The 15,871-nt window shown below is 32.7% G+C and overlaps 2 protein-coding genes and 1 non-coding gene across 4 annotated transcripts; 2 read left to right on the top strand and 1 right to left on the bottom strand.

Moving 5' to 3' along the window:
* Positions 1–1,172: 1,172 nt before the first annotated feature.
* On the top strand, positions 1,173–1,245 carry TRNAA-AGC. The gene has a single exon. It is a non-coding gene; the product is annotated as a tRNA-Ala (tRNA).
* A 1,279-nt stretch (positions 1,246–2,524) lies between these two features.
* Positions 2,525–8,449, bottom strand: LOC123899491 (beta-amylase-like). 2 transcript variants are annotated; one of them, XM_045950637.1, is made up of 8 exons: positions 7,976–8,449; positions 5,399–5,470; positions 4,917–5,315; positions 4,054–4,218; positions 3,680–3,943; positions 3,342–3,551; positions 2,885–3,124; positions 2,525–2,803 (listed from the first exon to the last, which is right to left on the bottom strand). In XM_045950637.1, exons 1-8 carry the CDS (start codon positions 8,201–8,203, stop codon positions 2,588–2,590), a joined length of 1,794 nt encoding a protein of 597 aa, XP_045806593.1. In that variant the 5' UTR covers positions 8,204–8,449; the 3' UTR covers positions 2,525–2,587. The 2 variants fall into 2 exon arrangements, with proteins under 2 accessions (XP_045806593.1, XP_045806594.1); XM_045950638.1 differs by having other exon boundaries at positions 7,972–8,306.
* A 4,029-nt stretch (positions 8,450–12,478) lies between these two features.
* On the top strand, positions 12,479–12,955 carry LOC123896583 (sulfated surface glycoprotein 185-like). Its single transcript, XM_045946954.1, has one exon. The coding sequence runs from the start codon at positions 12,479–12,481 to the stop codon at positions 12,953–12,955; it is 477 nt and encodes a 158-aa protein (XP_045802910.1).
* The last annotated feature ends 2,916 nt before the right edge of the window (positions 12,956–15,871 follow it).

Raw genomic sequence — 15,871 nt, 5'->3', positions numbered from 1 at the left:
AATTATCCTTTTGATCTCTTAACCATATATATATAGGGTCATGCTAAACAGTGCCCCCGGGGCACTTGTTAAGCATACCTAAAAAGGAAATAAAAAATAAAATTTATATTGAAAAAACAACTTTTTGTACTTTTGAGGCATTGAATGCACGTATTTCGAGACAGAATTACACATGATCTTAATAATCGAACTCGAATTCTTCCGAACAATCCGTCATTTAGTGAAGCTCATTGACCGCTACCATTTAATTTATGTCAACTTCCACTTTAATTTCATACGTTTTTAAGGGTTTCAATTTAATTGCTTATGTTAGGTAACATAGGATAGGATTAATTGGTTTATTCGGTTAAATCTTGACTTAACAATAACATTGTGCACCTGTCAAAAAAAAAAACAATAACATTGTGCAAAGATATTTTTCTCAACAAAAAAATAATTGCGTAAACGTATGATGTGTCTAACGAGAATCCAATAGGCCTATTTATTTAAACATAAAATCTTAATTTAAGATCTACTCTCTTACATTTATTTTAAATTTCAGTTTGATACTCCAAAAAAATAACTAATCAGATGAATTATAAAGCTGTAGAGTTAACATAAATGGTTTTTTTTAAGTAGTTAATAAGCAACGAATTATTTAGAAAAATTCGAGTTTAATTTTTAATTGGAACAATTATATAACTAATCAGCTCATATAGTTAACATAAATGATGTTTTCTTTAACCAAATCATTGAGTTCAAGGAGTTAATAAGTTGAACAAATTGTTTGAAAGAATCTGATTTTGATTCTTGGTTGGAATAATTATTAGTCAGACACTTTAATAGACCATTGAAAATCAGAAAGTTAATACTTCCTCCGGACACAAATATAAGAAAAATACATATTTTAGATTCGTTGAATAATGGATGTAGGCCAGATACATCCATTATTCAATAAATCTAAAAAATGCATTTTTTCTTATAATTGTGTTCGAAGGGAGTATCAAACAAAAATAAAAAAATAAATGTATTTTCTTCAATAAACGAGAACTTGCTTATCATTCATTAGTATTATTTGGTTGATGTATTTTCTAATGAAAAAAAAAAAATCATGGGAGGAATGCACAGAAGGATTCATACTTAAAGCATGTTTTACAGTTGATATAAAGAACAGGATAGAAGCATTAACACAAGGGGATGTAGCTCAGATGGTAGAGCGCTCGCTTAGCATGCGAGAGGTACGGGGATCGATACCCCGCATCTCCACATTTGTACTTTTTCTTTTCTTTCTAAAAATCGATTTTGGCAATTGTGAAGACAGTGTAGGTTTCTTCTTCCACCTCTTTCACGGTTTCAATTTGAATTTCGTTAGTTGTGGGAAGCACTATGCTGTAATTTCTACTGCAAAATTGGTTTAAATTAGGAAGAAGAGGGAGTTATTTCCAAACTTGTCACAATTAATCAGTGATCATTGCAAGGGAGTTATTTCCACATGCGTAGATTTTTTTCTGCAGGGTAGGGGAGGTTGTCCTTCCAATGGTATTTAGGGGAGGGGATAATTACCCCCACTGCTGCGCGGGGAACGGGGATAAAGTTAGAGGGTGTGGGAGTACCCTCCATATCCCTAGTTCGTAGTTTATTTATCTATTGATACTCCTTCCGGCCTTATTTATAAGCAAAAGTTACCAAATTCAAAATTTTTTTTTTGTGAGAATTTGGCTTATAAATAAGGCCGGACTAGTAGTATCTAAGCCTCGTAATGATTGACAAAAATAGTTTGTAGTCTATCTTGTGTGTTGCAACTTGCAACTATGATTACATTTTGCTTAGTATTTTAGTTGCCAAAAGTTATTGCACCAATGAGCTACAATTTCTTTGGTGTAAAGTAAAATCCATGAAATTGTGGCGCTATTCAGCATATAACATCACAAACAAACATCCATACATAGTTTGTCCTTTGGCGTGTTGAATTTCAAGTTTGTATTATATATATACTTGATGCTTTTTTGCAGGTAGTAAACATATTATTGTAGCAGCAAAGGGAGCTAAGCCATGAGCTTTTGAAATATAAGAGGTCATGTGCATTTTGCACAAATGATCATAAAGGAAGAAGGTAAAATAAGTTGTTAATTTAAGCATTCAGTTGAGTAATATAAGTTTCTACAACTTGTTTAAATTCTATAAAATATCATATGCATATTTGTCTATTAGATTTGTTGGCGGATACGAGAGAGTTGGTTTGTGAGAGGTGTGAGATGATACTTCGCAAATGTTTATTGGCATTATTCTTATTGCATTCGGTTTCAAAACTTAGATGCTCTTATGGTTTGGTTACACATTATTGATTAACTGCTAGATAAAAGTTGTAGTTAACAGTTACTCTGCAAAATTGATCATGGGATTGGGATACTGACATAATGCTATTAAGTATTAGTAATTTTTTTATTTCATTGTCGCACAAATTCAAATTCTTTACCTATATATATATTCTTAGTGTGCAAATTCTGGTTTGAAATTCAAGATGATAACACATAAAGGAGGCAGATATCTGAAGTTGTTTCGTCTCCGATTTTATTATTGATCAATCATTTCCTTTTCATATACATTTTCAGTTTCGGTTTCTTCTAAACACACTCAAGATTATTGCTATTATATCAGCAAAAAATCCACTAGCTTCACTAACACTCATATCCGTTGCTTCAAACCATGGATATGGCTTCACTGGTTTTGTTGCTTCAAGAAGATTCTCCAATGGAATCTTTGGTTTTGACCTTTCCATCGGAACCGTGTAATGATAGTATTTCTCTGGGTCTGGACAAAGATCCTGCAAAATTTCACCTTTGATTAGTCCACTTCAAAGACACCACAAAATATGAAAATATCAACATCTTTTAATTTACAATACCTGATTAGCATGCATCTTTTTCACAAAGATTTTGAATATATCGAAATTTTGTTTCTGGAATAATTTTTCTGTCAAACGTAGGTATGTGACTCCATACATCCTTAATTTTGGAGGGCCCTTTTTGTTAACACCATTTGGTCTAGCATTTAGAAGGATTTGGTTATAACCTTCACTGTCATACCTTGGAAGTGCATTTTCCCCAGCAACTTCAAGGTTCTCTCTCCACCCTCCACTTAAGACCTGCAAGCAAATATACCTTATAATAAACTTCTAATATGAGAAAAGTTTGAGGCAAATATCTAATCATATTTTATCATGATTTTTCGACGTTACTATAGGCTATACTATGAGTAACTTGTTTCATGAATAGCAACATTTCATGGAATTTATCAATCACAAATTCTCTTTGATTTTGCAGAGAACATATTAGATTAGATTTGAAGCTGGAATAAATTACCTGCTGAACAAGTTCCTGTGCACAACTTTTGGCTTCTTCTGGTTGCTCAGAATTTCTCATCTCAAGACATGTGAAATTCAAAATAGCATTATGTCGACCGAACATCCTTGCTACGGGACGGTAACCATCTCTATCATTTAAGTTGTAATATCCTGAAGTAAGCTCTGCAGCATGGCTTTCAGTTTTATACCACCAGTGGATTCCAGCAATCTGTTTTTTACGAACCATTCAGCTTATTGATTTGAAAATATTAACTCGCAAATTTACCATATATCTACACTAGATGGTTAATTACAAGATGGTTAATTACATTAAGTAGATGCGAAAAGAGAGTTTACTTTTGCTGCTAACTTCACCCTGCAACCTAGGAATACTTTGTTGGCTTGATCCAAGATCTCATCACCATGTGTCAGCAACTTGTTGGAATACCATGTGAGAAAAAATTTCCCTTTCTCTGTTTGGTAAGTTCCCTTTGATCTGAAAAATTTTGTAGACTCAGGTATGTCATTACATAACCCTGCATCATCAGGCAGCTCCCATTCAGGATGGCCTGCCCTTGTTGCAGCCTCTTTGAAATCAGCTTGAAGATATTTGTCATAGCACTGCATGATTTCAAATGCATGTATAGAAAGTTTGAGAATTGGAATAGTTTTAGTTAATGTTATGTGCAACTGTGCACAAATTTCTACAACAAAAAAAGTCACAAACTCACATTAAATTCTCCAATACCAGGAAATTCCCACCCTTGAGATTCCTGATAAGAAGGATATCTGAGTTCTCCAGCAGGGCCAAGTCCTACTTCAACGTCTATCAGTAACTCAGATTCTAAGAAATCTGCCATATTCTCTCGAAAACTTTTCATATAGTCGCTATACATCTGCATCAAACAACAACTTTATCAACAATAACTAAACAAACATGATAACTCTTAGTATTGAGAGTTGAGCTTAACTCAACCCTACAAAACTGGCTATAAGGCGAGGATTGCCTCTACTTTATAAACATATATTCAGATCCTCTCACAACCGATGTGAGACTTCTTAACACACCCCCTTGCGCCCAGCACTATTAGGCTTGGGGCGCAGATATAAATGGTGGATGGCCCGATCAGAAACATGATAGCAGGCGGCCTACAATAGTTTGTCCTAATGACGTTGATTACCAACGACACAAGTGTATGTGGATGATGAGGCTTCCTGTAAAAAGAGAAGGTAGAGCATCATTGATGCAAGAAATGAGCGTAGGAAAGGCTTGAAGAAGTGCACAGAAAATTGACGTGAGATAGGCGCACATAAAATTTGATAAATTGGTATAAATGATAAACCTCGTATTTATACATCTCAAGGACTAAGATCAAAGTGGATCGTGAAGTAGGCTCTTATACCATCTTAGTATTGAGAGTTTGGTCTAACTCAACCTTACAAAACCGGCTTGTAAGGTGAGGATTGCTCTCACTTATAAACATGTTCAGGCCATATATGGTTAAACTTGAGTTTCAAGTTACATGCTGAGTCGAATTCCAAAAACAATAACATATATGAAATAATAATTTTCAAAAGAAGTTTATTAGCTAACCTGAACGGGAGTTCTTCCATTAAAGAAAGGTTTGTTATCCACACCAAGTGAAATACATTCCTTATTCCTCAAACCTGAACGATTGGTATAAAAGATATCAGGGTTTGATTCACCAACTTCAAGTACCCATTTAGGTAATGGAATGAAAGCAGAATCTCCAACATTCCCTCCACATTGATGAAATGACATTATAGCTTGCAATTTCAGTTTACAATCCTGAACAAGTTGAAACAAGGACCTATAAGCTGACCAATCATATTGTTGAGGACCCTTTGATTCAACTATTCCCCACCAGACATCAACCATAACACCATCAACACCTGCTGCTCGTAACTCCTTCAGTTGTTTCTCGAGTTTTGCTTTGTCTTCTAAGACATTGTCGTTTGTAATCACTCCTAGCTGGTAGGAAGGAACCAACACAATGATGAAATTAATGGAACAATGTACATAGAAAGAAGTTTGAAAATGATTTAATGACTTACTTGGAGCATCACATATATAGGTACATAATTTGCAAGCATCGGTTCTTCGTATGTTTGAGGAACAATTGGTGCCTGCATTTTTTGACCAAAACTGTTATGTTAGTACTATATCATAATTTATGTTTTCTATGTCTGCATTATTATGATTTATGATCTTGATATAAGGGACACCCTGCAGGCTGCATGTATCTTATGGCTCTACAGAACAAGATTTGTTTATTCTATTACAAGGCAAACTGCACAATATTGTTTAAAGTCTTAAGGTCTGTTTGGGAGAGGATTTTTGGAGGGGAGGACTTGTTTTTATTTTTTAAGTCATGTAAGTGGTAAAATGTTTCTAAAAATGACTTAAATTTGATTGAATCGTCATTGTTATATGATCATATACCACAATATTCTTTCATTTTTTTAAAAAATGTCAACTATAAATTAAAATATAGATCTAGCCATCCAAAACTCTCCAAAATCTACTCACACAATCAGACCCTTAACCCCCAATTTCAATTTATATTGGGAAAATAACCATTTTGGTCCCTGAATATGCAACTGCCTATCATTCTGGTTTATGAGTCTTACTCAAGAAAAAAAAATACAAAATAGTCTCTAATTCTACAATCTATTAGTCACTTTGATCTCTGACATTAAAAATTAATAATGTGACATTTTTTGGGACACGTGACTTTCTGGGTCCCTGAATCTTCTCTTGTTTTTATAGACGGGTGTAATGATCTCTTAACTTACATTTAAAGTATATATAATAATAGTGATCATAAATAAATTATAGGGGTTGAGTATATATTATACTTTTCTTTTTTTCATGTTAATCAAAGGGTTGAGTATACACCAACTTCCTCTGTTCCTTACTTCCTTGTTAACTTATCATTTCTTCCTCCGTTTTAAATTATCACGTTCTTACCTTTTTTTAACTTCTCATTTCTTTTGGTTTCAAAAAAAAATTCCCATCTCTTTTGTTTATTGAATTTGTCACAAAAAACTTAAATTATTATTTAATATTATTAAATAAAAATCATGCTCTTATTATTTTAGTTTTTTAATGTATATTCTATAGTCTCCCTTATATTATATCTCCTGAATGCGTGGACCACTGAAATAACACGTGAGTAGTTTAGTTTGTTGAGAAAATACAAATAACATGTTAGAATAGAAAATATTATAATATTATTTGTTGAGAAAATATTTTGATTTGGTTTGTTTATTCTTAACCCTATAATAAAGGGATTTAGTTTAGATTACCAAGGTAGTATCATACTATTTGATTAATGTAAATAATGTAAATATTGTAATTAGGGTTATTGACATCATTATCAATAATATTTTATTGTTTACTCAAATTTCAACATGGTATCAGAGCCATGGTAACCACCTTGAAACATAATTCCGCTGCAATTTTCCCCGAGATTTAACTCTCAATTATTCTTCGTTTTACTTACCTTTTTGTTCATATATGCTTTAACCTTTTTTTCATATAAACCCTAACCGTCATTGAAATTTCTTTTTATTTTGTTACCCGTTTGTGATTCTTTAATCCGCGGGTCCCAGTTACCTTTAATCCTGTTACCCGTTTGTGATTCTTTAATCCGCGTTTGTGATTCTTTAATCCGCGGGTCCCTGTTACCTTTAATCCCGTTACCCGTTTGTGATTCTTTAATCCGCGGGTCCCGTTACCTTTAACCACAGTTACCCGTTTGTGATTCTTTAATCCGCGGGTCCCGTTACCTTTAACCACAGTTACCCGTTTGTGATTCTTTAATCCGCAGGCCCCCATTTGTGATATTTCAATCCGCGGGTATTTTTACTTAATTTGATATGGATTCATCTCTTCAGCCACTCCTCTACTGCTTCTTTGGTTGCTACTCTTCGTTGGCTTGCTATCAATGGATTTATTTTCAGGGTTAATTTTGTAACAAGCTTAAAGCTTAGTAAGCTTTAGCTTGAGGGGGAGTGTTAGAATAGAAAATATTATAATATTATTTGTTGAGAAAATATCTCGATTTGGTTTGTTTATTCTTAGTCCTATAATAAAGGGATTTAGTTTAGATTTAAATTTATTCACTTGGTTATAAATACCAAGGTAGTATCATACTATTTGATTAATGTAAATAATGTAAATATTGTAATTAGGGTTATTGACATCATTATCAATAATATTTTATTGTTCCTTATTATTTTCTCCTATTATTTCACCTAAACTCCCCAAATTTCAACAAGTTTCATCTTCTCACTCACACCCTCACCTCACAAGTCACAAACAACACCAGCAGATAGAAATAGAAGATGGGGACATTATGGTAAAACTAAAACCAAATTAAACTTTGGGTTTTTATTTATGAAATTTTGCTTTGGTCACAAGAAAATGCGAAAAGGTAAAAACAAGAGTTCAACAAAACAACAACAACGAGTGAATGCATATTAAAAAAAAAAAAAAAACAAATTTAAGACTTTGTTCAGCAATATTATATTAAATTACTAATAATAATAATAATTTATTATTAAATTTGGTACTACTATATGAAAATGAAAATGAAAATAAAAGAAAATGGTTGGTTACTTACTAACCTCTGGAGGTTGAGCAATGGCAGCACCTTCGAATGCTGCAACAGACACAGAACGTTGTTGTTTCTTGAGATGATGAGCACAACCAATATTAATATTATCATTCAATTTCAAGGTTTGTTGTTTTATCCTTGAATTTGGCTTCTTTGCTCTTTCCACACGTATAGGTATAGCCATTCCCTTTTGAAAATACCTTTCGTGAACCTCAAATGTGTTAATCGTCATCCTCATTCTTCTAATCAACAATATTACTCCCACTAATTATTAATATTGCTGATTCAACCTTAATTGGTTCAATGCATAGGTCTTAGATTATTGTTATAGTAAAATATATATATATATATGGACCAAATTTGAGGTGGAGAAAATAATAAAGAGAAGTGGACAGTGTTGGTTCTTATTTCTTGGACCAATGATCAAAGATAATATAGAAGAGAGAGCTTGTAGACCGTCACTGTCCTTTTTCACTCGTGTTTCTTCATTCATGTGCTTCTTTTCTATTTATGCCGACCTCTTTTTTTATAAAACGAGAAAAAAAACTCCTTGGGCTTTGATTCTTAATTGGGCTTCACTTAAATGGACTTTAATTTGAGAAGTCCTCAAGTAGATTATGATCAATCGATATTGGCATTTTAGAATGAAAATATATGTTAATCATACCCCCTATAATACAGATTGTACTACTCCAATTTGATGGGGAAGAGAAACACACTTTTAATATAGAGATAATAGATATGTAAATGATTGAATGAAAAATTATCACTACTCTTTCTGTTATAGTGCCTTCTTATTTATATAGACCACACTTGGTCAATTAGTCACACATTAGTTATTAGTCATTGACTTGGGACCTGAAAGTATGTTCCTCTTTAAAGTTTCAAGTTCAATTTTCTGTGATGTCAATTTGGATTGACTAGTTTAACTTCTTCAAAAAACAAAAACTCAACAAACATAACAAAATAAACAACGACCGTCATTTAAATTACTCTACTCTACTACACTTTCTTTTAATTGAATTCCTTTAAACACAAATCCTACAATTTAGTATTATGTCAAAAATAACCTTCTTAAATTTCACTCCCTTTTCTCCCCCCAAGATTCTTGTGTTTACCACAAAGATTAGTCGTTGTGTATTGTCGTATATACATGTACATGTTTATATATTGTAAAACTCTACTATTATTGTGGACTTAAGGTTCTAAGAGTTTTTGTGTAAATTAATTGATTAGTTTTGTTATTTGGAAACCAACTAAGTAGAGGGAATATGATTGGATCTAGATCCTCTTCAGGTCATCTACTATTCAGTGGCAGAGCCATGAAATTTATAAAGCGTAGATAAAATTTCAGTTTTGAACAAAAAATATCAATTTGTCTCAAACTAACTCTTAAAAATCTCATATTTGTCATAAACTAATCCTTAAAAATATCAAAAAAATTGGGAGAGCCTGAGCAAGTGCCCGAGCTTGTTGGGAGATGGAATTACCCGTACCTCTACTGTTGCATGTGTTGTCATCATCTCAACCGTTCATTTATGTTTTTTTTTCTCTTTTTAAAATTATTTATTTTACTATCAATCATTTGACGAAAAGCAGCAAGGATAATAGGACAAAAAGGACAGTAGAGATTCAATTTGAACATGATTTCCTATTGTAACTGTGTTATATCTAAATGCGTCAAGCAATTACAACTTTTCAAATGAAGGATTGAAATCAAAATTTAAATTTTGAATCGTCTGATATATATCAAATTAACGGTGTATATCTATTTCTACTATAGAAAAATATTTCAGCAAGAAATGTATACCCAAATTAGAGGAGAATGAATCCTCTCCAATTTTTCTATTCCATATTATTCTCTTAAATTTTTTTTTGTTTCAATTGGGATGATTCATTATCCAAGTAGAGTATACACGCAGTCACACACCACCCATAATGTACTCTTCCGTCCCAAAATATAAATAAAAGTCGGTTAAAAAAATGAATGTATTTGGTTCAAATTTTTAACCAAATATATCAATTTTTTTAACTTATTTTTACTTATATTTTGGGACGGATTGAGTAGATACGAATGCATTAAGGGAGGGTCACTGTTGGGTCAGGTAACTTGAACAGGAAGACACCCCTATCACGGAGTTTGACGTGGCAAACATGCATATCTGTCAGGCTCAATTCTCTATATTGACAGCTTCCCCTTTTAACGGTTGCTATTGCTACAAAGTTCAAACAATATTTTAACTTGTGATTCATCCTCGTTCACCATAGATTCCCATTTCCTCATCATGTCAAATGGACCCCGATAACAAATAAATACATTGCCCTGCATAGTACCAAATCCTTATTACTTGCCAGAATATTCAACTTCATCCTGTCTATGTATCATTATCAAATCAACCATTGTTATTCTTCCGGACAAAGTGAAAATGAACTACTACTAATGTTTATCAACATTTATGAACAAAATGAAATAAGCAGGCAGCAACCCATTGATTTAATAAGTCTTTTCTTTTTTTTCCTTTACTAATTTAAGAGTAATTAAAAATTTAAAACTAGGTTTCCAAGCTCAATGTGTATCTTCTTCTCCTATCATGTAATTCCTTCCGCGCGCTGCCATGCCAAACCACTGCCGCCCCAGTCACGCTTGTCGTCTAGTCATGCATGTTCATTGTCATATTCTGTTTTTTTTTTCCGCTACATTCACAGGCATTTAGGTGAAGTTTAATAGGAAATGTAAAAATAGTTTTTTGTGTTTTTATCAACATTTATGAACAAAATGAAATAAGCAGGCAGCAACCCATTGATTTAAGTCTTTTTTTTTTTTTCCTTTACTAATCTAAGAGTAATAAAAAATTTAAAACTAGGTTTCCAAGCTCAATGTGTATCTTCTTCCCCTATCGTGTAATTCCTTCCGCGCGCCGCCTCAGTCAGGCATGCCAAACCAATGCCGCCCCAGTCACGCTTGTCGTCTAGTCATGCATGTTCATTGTCATATTCCGTTTCTTTTTCCGCTACATTCACAAGCATTTAAGTGAAGCTTTGAATCAATCGTTTCTATTTTTTTGCTTCTATTTATGTTTTGTTTTTCGTTTAAGGTATGCATTTGTTCCGTCGCATTGAAATCTCTTTGTTTCTATAATTTCAATAATTAGAAAATAATAAGTGGAAAAACAAAAGTTTGACGGGTTGACTCATCAATTCGCGAATAAATAGAGCAGTGTTTGAGCTTGAACTCCTAAGCTGATCTATCCTATTTTTTAACGGTGTTAAATGGGGTGAACTTAAACGAGATAAATTGTCCACTTTGCCACCCCTATGTGTAGGTATTTGGTGTAGGTTTTTTGTTTAAGTAGTATTTTTCTAAAAAAAAAATGACAGTAGCATAACATTGGCTGGTATATGTTTTTAGAAAAATGTATCCTTATATAATACTACATGTTAAGAAGTCACATATGAACGCATCCTCTTGAAATTTGTGTGATCAATTACTTCCTTTATCTCAAATTATAAGAATTTTTTTCACACTTATTAAGAAAAACAAAACAAAATAATTTGAAGCATATTTTTTTTTGTGTTTTTATTAAAATAAGTTTAATAAGAAATGTTAAAATAGTTTTTATTGGTTATTGATTATGAGAAAAATGTGAGAGAAAACAAATTAAATGCAATGAGAATGAGTAAAAATAAATTTTAAAAATAATAAAAATTGGTTTATTTTGCTTATAATAATAAAAATTTAATTTTTTTTTCTTATAAATTACTTAGACGGACTCAATTTTTTTTTACAATGAGCTGAGAATCGAACTTAGGACCTCTAGCATACTAACCAAGTCTCTCACCACTAGAGCAAACCTAGTGGCTTAATATGCCGACTTTTTTATTGTGTGTTGAAAATGGCTAATTTTTTTTTTTAGTTTTCACCACCAGTTTAATCTGGTTCGGGGTCAGTTTTCCAACCCCCTCCCGATTGCAGTTGCGGAAGATCGAACCGTGATCCTCCCTACTAAGTTCAGCGTTAATCACCACTGAACCAACTAACGATTGGTAGCTAATGTTTTTTTTTTTTTTTACAAAGAAAAATGGCTAATGTTAATGGGCAGAATTAAAATAGGTTAGCATGGGTAATGGTTACAGTCTGTCACTATAAACCTCTTATTTATGGCACACTGTGGGCACTGGGCAGTAGTAAAGTGCAAAGCGTCCTTGACCTTGGTCCTTATTTGGGCATTACCAATACTCGTCGCATTCACTTAAATTACCCATCACGTGTCTCCAACTCAATATATAGCCCCTAATTTATATAAGCCAGTTAGAACAACCAGTAACAAAGCTCTTTGATATGCACACTCTCATAACACCATGAGAAAAAGACGAAAAACAACCCATAAATCCCACACTCTTATCTCTCTCCAAAACAAACAAAAAAACAGATAGATACTAAAATTCAGAAACAGAGTCCCCACTATTTTCTTAACTCTACATCTTGCAGAACAAGTTCAGAGGAAAAATCAAAATGTGTTACGTGGGTAAAGCAACAAAGATCTTCATCTTCATTGTTACTGCTTTGGTTGTTACCGGTCTGATCTTAGGATTTGGTCTCTTACGCCACCGTCACAGTAACAACAACAACACTAAATGCTCAGATGAATCTTGCAGTTCTTCTTCTGGGAATTTCCCGACACCCAATTTCAATTCTCCTCCTTATTCTCCGGAAAATCCCATTTCTCCACCAGCTCCTCCAGCACAATCAGAATCACCACCGGTAACAAATCCAACACCTCCTCCTCCGTCGCCTGATTCCAGCTCCAGCTCCAATACACCTCCTCCTCCTCCGCCTGATTCTAGCTCTAACACTCCTCCTCCTCCTCCAACGCCGCCATTGATGCAGTCTCCGCCGCCACCTCCGCCGCAGAGTGTGGCGGAGCCGCCCACACCTACTATGCCTGGTTCGGCGTTAGTGAGTCCAGGTCCTGTACATGCTATTTTCTAGATTGGCATTTTTTGTTTTTGTTGATTATTGATTATGATGATTATTGTACTGGGAATTGAAGAAAGTGGGAAAATTTGTTGGTGGGGTTGTTGTGGATCTGACAATTTTTTTACTTTTTGATACTTTGTTTTTTACTGAGGGAAGTGAGTGATGATGTTTTGATTAAGGATGGGGGCATGATGGGGTAAGCATCTTTGTGAGCTGGCCTTGTAAATTTAATTACTGAGATGTCCCTACCACTTTATTTTAATAATAATAATCACTCTTTGGTTAAATTTTTGTGTTTTTTTTTTTTTTACTTAACTCAAAAGTTAAATAATCACTCCATTGATTTACTATGATTGCAATGCTGTGGTTGATGACATTAGAGGAAATTGTTTTGATGTTACTGAGTATGGCTCAATTTTGGCTTTCATAAAACGGCTACTGTCTTTTAATCTAAGGTAATGTTAAATGCTGGCACACTAATTAAATATATTAATAAAAAAAATTATTATAAAATTTATAGTTTCTCTATTAATTAATTAATTTTTTTTAAATATGCATAGACATTGTTAGATGACCCTTTAATCAGAACCATAGAGTTAGTTTCGAGAATGGATTGTTTCCGGCGACAATCACACTAAGAGAATAAAGTGCCTATCATTATCTTTTGTTATATTTAATTTTTAATCAATAAAATAATTACATAAAAATGGAGAGTTGAGATTTCATGGGAGAAAAATTTACATCGGAGATAATCTCCTCGTGTTAGTTTCTCTATGTGACAAGCAAACCTTACGGGTGTATTTTTAGTTTATAAGTTTAGTTTATTAGTTGCCTATTTTTTTGGGCTTTCTGTTATGGCCTTTACATATTTTTGTAAGTAATGGCCCAAGTTTTATATTGGCAAGTTTGAATCAACAAAGGGAGTTTTTTTTGTCATTCCATGAGTTTCTCAAACACCATTCCCTACTCATTTACTACTCAAGACGACAAAAGAAACTCTCATCAACGAATGGTTATTCAGTTGAATTTCAAAGTCCAATAACCCAAATGCCAACAATACTTAGGATCTCTATGCATCTAAGATGATCATGCATGCGAAACATTTGGGTGGATTATATTTATTTTCTGATCTGGCTTGGAATTGCCACCTTTTCCCGGCTTTCCAAATAAAGCCCAAGTTCAGTCTATCTAATTTATTTTTCCCATTCCAGGACCGTCCAGGCAGCTATCTGAGTGCAATCGGCAAAAGCAAGTTTATTTTATATTAATAATATAATTCGTTCTAATGTCAAAAGTAGGAGAAAATGTCTGATCATTTCAATCAAGCGACTATCCGCACATATGATGTGAGAGTAACCACAAAAACAAACAACAACACAAAGATGTGCGTCATTCTCAAAGATACAAGATATGCATCATAACAAAATTGTCTAGTTAGGGTAATTCAATATTAATACTTGAACTTTAAAGCTTTACTCTTTAACTTTTTTCACCCTTAGTTCAAACTAGTTGAACTAGTCATCTCACACTATCACTAAATATTATTAATAAGTATTCTATATGTCCCGTAATATAAGCGAATATTGATATATTTAATAAAAAATTATATTAAATACATCAATTTTTTTGACCAATTTTTTTTTCTATTTATTAGCTACCAATTTCATTTAATCGGTTATCCCTAGATACTGATTAACTATTTACTTACCCGACAACCTTAATAATCTATTATTAACTTAATCATTCAATTAATTTTTATAATAACTTAATCACTAATCAATTAATTAACTCCAATTATTAATTTTAAAAAATATTTATTCAATTAATTTATCAACTAAGTGTAACCAACAAACTTAATCTAATTACGAGTTTTTCAGTTATCCTCTAATAATCGATTAATCATACCTTTCTAGTCGATTAGTTCATAATTTATACAACGCCTAATCAATTAACCTATAAGTCATAATCTATGGATCTTATTCTTTTAAATAATCACAGGTGTTCAGGACATTGTTTTAAAAGGCCAGTTGGATAGAATTAGTTAGATCATGTACTATGTTGCTATTAATTCTTAATTAATTAACTCAACATTGTTATCCATGAATTGAATTCAATCATAATCCAAAAGTTTAAAGTATAAAATTATAGAAATGTAAATGTAGTATTTTAAAAATTTTGCATTATTATTTTTAAATATTAAAATCATTTATATTATTAAATGTAATTTTTTAATTTTAAATACCTTAACATATGTCCTCGAGACATCTTAAAATTGAGTATTGAGTTTAACTCAACCCTATAAAATTAGTAAGGTGATGATTGTCTCTTACTTATAAATCCTTGTTCAAACCATCTTATATCCGATGTAAGAGTTCTCAACAAGACATATGTTAACATTGTTAACAAGATTGAACATGTAGAAACATAGAGAAAGATCCTTGAATTTAGGGTTTCAATAGAATGTAACAAAACTTAGAAACATAAGAGTTACAATATAGTATATAAACTAAAGATTTGAAAAGACTACACTACCCTTACATAATAATAATATAATTATTATTCTCTAACATCCCCCCACAAACTCAAGATGCAGTGATAGGAAGCAACGAGAGTTTGTCAATCAAGAAACGAAAACGTTTAATAGAATGCGTCTTCGTGAACAAATCAGCAATTTGCAAGGATGAAGAAATAAAAGGCAAAGTTATGGTGCCATGCTGAAGATGATGACGAGTGAAATGACAATCAATTTCAATGTGCTTAGTGCGTTCATGAAATACCGAGTTGTGGGCAATTTGAATGGCACTTTTGTTGTCACAATACATAGGAGTTGGTTCAGAAAGAGCAACACCCATATCAGAAAGTAACCAACGCAGCCAAACAATTTCAGTTGTCGTGGAAGCCATAGCACGATATTCAGCTTCAGTAGAA

Source organism: Trifolium pratense, linkage group LG7 (genome assembly GCF_020283565.1).
Source record: "Trifolium pratense cultivar HEN17-A07 linkage group LG7, ARS_RC_1.1, whole genome shotgun sequence".
NCBI classification, from domain to species: Eukaryota; Viridiplantae; Streptophyta; class Magnoliopsida; order Fabales; family Fabaceae; genus Trifolium; species Trifolium pratense.
The sequence above is the reverse complement of the archived record's forward strand: the minus strand, read 5'-3'. Positions and strand labels throughout refer to the sequence as shown.